The sequence below is a fragment of the Mus caroli genome, chromosome 13 (assembly GCF_900094665.2).
Source record: "Mus caroli chromosome 13, CAROLI_EIJ_v1.1, whole genome shotgun sequence".
Taxonomy (NCBI): domain Eukaryota; kingdom Metazoa; phylum Chordata; class Mammalia; order Rodentia; family Muridae; genus Mus; species Mus caroli.
This window is the reverse complement of record NC_034582.1, coordinates 56,120,359-56,126,967: the sequence shown is the minus strand read 5'-3', so window position 1 is coordinate 56,126,967 and position 6,609 is coordinate 56,120,359. Positions and strand designations below refer to the sequence as shown.

General features: G+C 49.6%; 1 protein-coding gene across 7 annotated transcripts in view; it reads right to left on the bottom strand.

The window, feature by feature from the left end:
* The window catches only part of Dapk1 (death associated protein kinase 1), a 162,821-nt gene that overhangs the window by 10,594 nt on the left and 145,618 nt on the right, over positions 1–6,609 (bottom strand). For all 7 annotated transcript variants that reach the window (XM_029468550.1, XM_021179879.1, XM_021179881.1 and 4 more), the window contains 4 exons: positions 3,292–3,514; positions 2,219–2,407; positions 1,105–1,302; positions 91–229 (listed from right to left, as the gene is read on the bottom strand). In XM_029468550.1, coding sequence (XP_029324410.1) covers positions 91–229; positions 1,105–1,302; positions 2,219–2,407; positions 3,292–3,514 — 749 coding nt within the window. The remainder of the gene's footprint in view (positions 1–90; positions 230–1,104; positions 1,303–2,218; positions 2,408–3,291; positions 3,515–6,609) is intronic.

Sequence of the window (6,609 nt, the reverse complement as noted above, 5' to 3'; positions counted from 1 at the left end):
CACCCTTACCTGTTCCCACCAGGAGGCTGCCCTTACCTGCTCTCACCAGCAGGCCACCCTCACCTGTTCCCACCAGCAGCCAGCCCTCACCTGTTTCTGATCTCTTTCAGCAAGGATGTATCCTTGTCATATCCAAACTCGCCTCCAGCAGGCCGAGGGATGTTCATGATGTCAGCATGTGTGGCCACCAGAACAACTCGGAGAGGGTTCTTCAGCTTGCCTCCAAATGCTGAGGGAGACAGTGTACCCTGTGAGAGTCTCATCTCCTATCTGGCTGTTGTTCTCATGCTTAGACCACCTGTACAAGTGATGTGCGACCTGCACACAGACTCAAGGGAGTGACACATTATGGAGTGTGGCCCCTGGTCCTGATCCTCCACTAGAGACCTCGGCAGACTGCAAACACAGAAAGCAGCTCTTGGGGGTGTCTTTAAATAGGCTTTGACATGCAGGTGGGGAAAATACAACCAAGGTATAGCGGGGAGCTGGGGCAGAGAGAAAGGAAACTTTCTCAGTGTAGCCATACATCTGACACAGCCCAGAGAGAAGCTGTCTCCAACTCACACAGGCAGGGTCATTCCACACCGAAGTGTTTTAAAATAGATGTGACAAGGGAGAAATAAAAGGCAAAAAAATGGCATCCTCTGGAAGGTCAGCCAGCTGATATTATAAGCATGAGCTCTCTGGAGACAGAAGCTGGCTACTGAACGTCACCCCGCACCAGGGACAATGAATACACTTGCAATAAATCTCGACGGACACAAAGTCCATTCCGTCACCCGCTCCTCTGACCAGTGTACTGAAGCCAGGCCACCTGCTCCTTTTCACCAAGACTGCATGGAGCTGCGGACTGAAGGATAACCCTTCTGCTGACCCAGTAGTTTCCAGAAGGGAGCAGGAGCCATGGATGGAAGAGTCCACTGTGCAGTCAGCAGTGATGCCCTTAGCGATGAAGTGCATCGGAGGAGAGAAGTGGCTATCAAGATGGCTCAGGACTGGGACGAAGCCACAGCTGGGAGCCCCATTCTGTTGGGTCTTAGTGTAGCCAGCATGTGCACCCCAATAAAAGCAGCTCAGGGGAAAGGAAGGATGGGCGTCGCTCACCTATGGGTTCTTCAACTGGGACCAGAGACTTCAGGAAACTGAGCCAGAAAATCACTTGGTTCAGCTGGATCTCATAGGGTTCTTCAAGACTGAAAACGATGATGTGGATGGACGTGGGGTCGTTGGCAGCAAAGTAGTCATAGCAACAGAAGTACACAGGGTTTCCAGAGAACTCCCACACACTGAAATCACCAACTCCTGTAGGAAGAAAACAAAGGCTGCAATCGGGAAACACCCATGTAACATCATCGCTCTTAGCACTCTAGGGACACAGCTTCAGGTGTGAGATGTTTTTCACTAGTACTGGATAAGCACAGGGCTTCACCGGTGTGTCTAACTGGTGGCACCTAAGCCATATTCCAGTATAGACAGGACACACCTGTAGATGATGATGTCATGTCACAGTGCTGAAGGAACACAGTGTGATCCTGCTGTCTTCTGAGAGCCTCTCATGACGGCAGGCTCTGGAACATCCCTCCTCATGCCCTCTCAGCATCCCCATCAAACTGTGTTCCTGCTGAGGCATGGTTTGCCTCGCCTGAGGATCTGTGAGCTGCAGGCTCCAGTGACAGGTGGGGCATGGTGGGAGGAGATGGGGCGCAAGGCCCTCAGGAAGAAGCTAACACGGGCCTGTTACTTTAGTGCTCTTGAGTTTGATTATTATAAAGAAGTTGGCCACTTCCCTACTCTCTGGTTCTTTCTCAGTCCTTGTCTCATAAAGCAAACACGCAACAAGAAGACCCGCAGAGAATTCCCCGTGATGTCACAGCATTTGGTATGACGGCCATGTGCTTAAACATCACCTTTTCAGACTTGTCTTATCAAACTGTGAGGGGCTGTGTGCAGCATTAGAGACCCACTGAACAGACACTCGGCTCTACATCAAAAGGTACTACCCAACCAACCGGTCATTTATTAAGCACCCCTGAGTGCTAGGTGCTTTGCTGCTAGGTGCTGACTACTGTGTAGTTTTATTTTCCAGGCATGTGAGCCAGCCTGCGTTAGCCCATTACGAGTCTGCAGATAGCACTGGGTAAAAGCTCCCTTTGGGTAGTGACTTGGAGCACTTCGAAAGGAAAACCAAGTTCCTTTCCTTGGGGCAAGGAGGGCGTACCGTTCAAATAAGCATTCTGGATGTCGATGGCTTTGGTGGACTGATCATCAGTCGAGCAGTGGAGGTGGTGAGACGGGGCCACGAACACTTCCAGCATCCCTTTGGTGAGGCCCGGCTCGAACATCATGCTGCGGCTCCTCACGCTCACGTTCTCACAGCCAGGGTACAGGTTGTTAATGCTCACTGAGACTGCAGGCCAAAGGGTGAACACTCACACATGGTGTAGGAATGCCAAAGCAGGCAGTAAGAGAAGGGAGGGGAAGATGGAGTGAAAGGGGCAGAGGTGGGCCCAAGGAAAGGCAGGACTGTGTGGGGTAAGGGAATTAGATTCATGCATGCATCAATGTATCTTTCCACAGACTCCAAGCCTCCCAAGAGCATTACAATGTATCTACAGACTCCCAGCTTTGCAAGATCCTTAGGGATCCCTAGGTATGTCTCATGCCATCATCAACCATGTCCAGGACAACCATCTGGGAGAGTGAACATGATTAGCCAGCTATGGGCTCAAGCTAGCAGAGGAGGGAAGGCAGTATTTGGCAGGTGGCCTTTCCTTCCTCCCCCCTCAGTGATAAGTGTTCATGGCATATATAAAAGGCCAGGACAGGTTTGTTGGTAGCAAGATAAGAGTAATAGCTTATGAAATCACAGGGGGAAAAAAGTTGTTGACTACTGCCCTCTAGTGGTGACAGGAGGCAGACTTGGAGGGAGAACTTCTTTTGGTGTGAGGGTAATTAGCAATTTCCTAGGCTGGCAGTCAACAGTTCCTCTCATGAGCTGGAGGTTTCCTTCTAATCCTGTACAGACACCAGGTAATATCCAGAGCCCCCCAAGGGAGCTACAAAACAGAGTGAGACATGTGACAGCCAGTGACAAGTGTTTGTGGGTTCCCAAGTCCCCAGCAGTCTGTTAGCCAAGTGTGTCTCACATCAGGAGGCCCGTGGGTTCCTCCAGTGAGGAAATATGTGCTACATCTTGGCTGAGGCCTCAGCCTTTGCTCCGAGCATCTCTCCCCCTGGAGAATGCAGAACTCAACAACTTCAGGACTTATGGCCACCACCTGGAGCTCCTACCTGTGGGCTTAGCAGCCAGGGGTGACGGTGGGAAGCGGGTGGAGTTGGTAGAGGACAGTCTAGGCCGGCGCCTTCTGAAGAAACTCCTTAACAGCCCACACTTGAGAGATTCCACCAGGGTGGATTTCCCTGATCCCGAATGGCCAAACAGTTTGAGCTTGATTCTGGGCTGGAGATTCTGGGTGGGTCGGAGTTGCTGGATGAAGAGTCCTCGGTGTGTGTCCTGACGGAAGAATGAGAGGCCGTGTTCTCAGTCATGGGAAAAATGAAGCTCTGAGTGGGCTACACCCCACGAGCCTCAGGTTTTCTGGTCCTGGGTATGTACTTACTACTCTAGCTGGGCCTACATTACTTTATGGTTTCCAACGAAACTGTCTTTAAACTCAGGAAGACACATGGCATTGCAGTCACTGTTTGGAAGTGTGGGATTCAGCAACTCTAGTCTTTCCCATGTTGTTATCCATCCCTGCTCCCTCAGTTCAGAGACCTTTGTCACCACCCCCCACCACCATTAGCAGTCACTACCCTTGCCATCTGACAACCTCTGCCCTCTGTCTCTGGATCTGCCCGTTTCCATGGCATCTGGATCCTAGCAGATTGGGTGGGAAAACCTGTGAAGCATTAACATGAAACATGACCATGAAATAAGATGAGCCTGTCAGGCCAACTAGGGACCTGTTCCTCTGTGTGGAGAGGCTGGGGCACAAGTGGTATAGTCACATTGAAAAAGGGTAAAGCCTGACCCTCTCTGGGCTGTCAGTTGGCTCCTTGAGGGTCACTGTCATGGTACATGCAGGGCCTGTCTCTATTTGTATGAAAATTCTGGTTTCTATCACAGAGTAGGGCCTATTCTGGTATGTTTGAAAGATCTAGTTTCGTTATGGCTACACCACAAGAGGGCAGAGCCTACTCTTTTATGAGACCGGAGAGAAGACATCACAAGTCAATGGGTACTGTGGGAGGGCTGAAGGACAGCAGAGTGGTGGTCTTGCTCTATTCTTTCTTGAACCTGTAGGGAGAAGCATAAATCTCCCCAGAACAAGCCAGTCCTCAGATTGACTCAGGCATTCATCTATCCATAAATACAGCAGCCTCCAAGTAGGGAGCTCAGTGCTGAGAACTTAGAAATTTGGGCCACCAGATGCATAATCTGGAAGAGATACAGCCATGTGGACACACTGACTTGGGCATAGCATATGTGCCCTGGAAGAGATGTCTTTATCAAGAGGTGCAGCATGTTCAGAGAGTTCACTTTAAGTGTCTTAGTTAGGGTTTCACTGCTGTGAACAGACACCATGACCAAGGCAACCCACAGTGACACACCTACTCCAACAGGGCCACACCTCCTAATAGAGCCATTCCCTGGCCCAAGCATATACAAACCATCACCTCAAGTCTGTGTGCTCAGGCATCCTTCACACCACAAGGTCTCTCTCATCCCGTCCTCTCCACTTGCCTCGCTTTTATCATCACATGTTCTTTCTCTAATGAGGATCTGTCTGAAGTTATTGCACGTTGATATTACATGTCTCCTCCCGCATTGGGCTGCAGGAGTTTCCCTCTGATGTTCCCTAACATCCAGACACTCCACTAAATTCATCTTGCCTTTCACCTCCTCCTGCAAGCTTCCTTCCCAACAGGCTTGATCCATGTGTGGATCTCCATCGTGACCCCAACAGCCTGAGCTCTAGCCAATATCAGGAACCCCAGTGGAAGACAGAGTTGGTGTCTCAGCCCTGGCACAAAGATTATGATTAAGGAACAGAACTGGTACCTCTCAGAGGAGATCCATGACAGGGTATCTCACTGAGACCCACACCTGGCTTGGTTCTGAGTCTTGAGATGAGAGCTCCCTGCTGACCTCTCCCCCACTGAGCCATCATTGTTTCTCCTGTTAATTACAATGTGGTTTACAGGGGCATCTAACCCCAAAAGGTTAGAACCAGCTCTTTCTCGGCACTGGTGACACTGCCCCCTGGTGGACACTATGGAGAGATAGGTGTATTTTAGATCCCACAAAATGTGGATGTTTGAGCATTGGAATGAATGTGGGTATGTATACCTCCTACAGTGAAGAATATCCTGGGTTCCCTGGGACTACTGGGCACTTGGTTTTGTTTAGAGTCATCTCGGCTTAAGACTTAGCTACATTTTTGCACATGACCTGAGGTTCGGGAGTAGACTGTAGAGTTTTCCAAGATTACAAATATCTTATAAATTGGTGGCTGGCTCACAAAGTATTTAAATATTTTAGTACTTGTATGTATTTACAACGTGCGCGCACGCGTGTGTGTGTGTGTGTGTGTGTGTGTGTTTGTGTGCGCACATGCGCTATGGCACATATGCAGAAAGACATCAAGGGACAGCTTGTAAGGGACAGTTTTGTCCTTCCCCTATATGGGTCCTCGAACTTGATGGCAAACAGCTTTATTTCTCAAGCCATCTTCCTGGACCTATTTAAAATTTCATTTTGCCTTTATTCATTGAGACTCTTGGGTCCCTGGTAACCCTGAAACCATGCTGTTTGAGTTGTCATGCCAACCATCCAATTGGTAAACATTCACAGTCACTCCAAGGCCGTGGCAGGCTCTCCCTAGATCACCAGCACTGTGCCTCATGTCCCAGCATGTTCACTGAGACACGTTCCCTTTCCAAGTCTGTCACCTTTGCATTGGTGAGTCTACTGAGAAGTGGCTGCATGCTGTTCTTGGGTAAGGAACTCACTTCAGATCAGCAGGATGCCATACAGAAGGCATGCCATGACTCTCGATGGCCACAAGAGCTGCCCGATCCTCCCCTTTTAGATAAGGAAACTGAGACCCAAGAACATGGATCAGAGCGGAATCGACTACTGCATCCTCTACCCATCCTGAAGTGTGAAAGGAAGATAAACATAGGTGCGAAATAGATAAAGAAAGACACGCAGACAGAAGAGGAATCTCAGGCTGTGTGCTGGAGGCTCAAACAGAGAATCACACAGCCATCTGTAGCCTGTCTCACTGGGAAGACATGGCCCTACTGGGTCCCTGTCACAAACACAATGTAGCTGTGGGGGCTTCTTGACTTTGTTAAGATTTATAAACCATCACTAGCAAAGTATGCAAAATGAGAAAAAGCCCCCCCCCCCTACATCTCCATGGGGTTGTGGCATGCCAATTTTGTACCTCGTTGTGGTTTCATTTCAGAGACAAATGCATCCACTTCTGGGAGCAATGGAGCATAGTCACCTGCATCCCAAGAGCTACTGTTGGCCTAAAACTTTTGCTTAGAACTGCTGTTCTTGGCTGATGAGTCTTAGTTGGAGGAGTGTACTGGCTA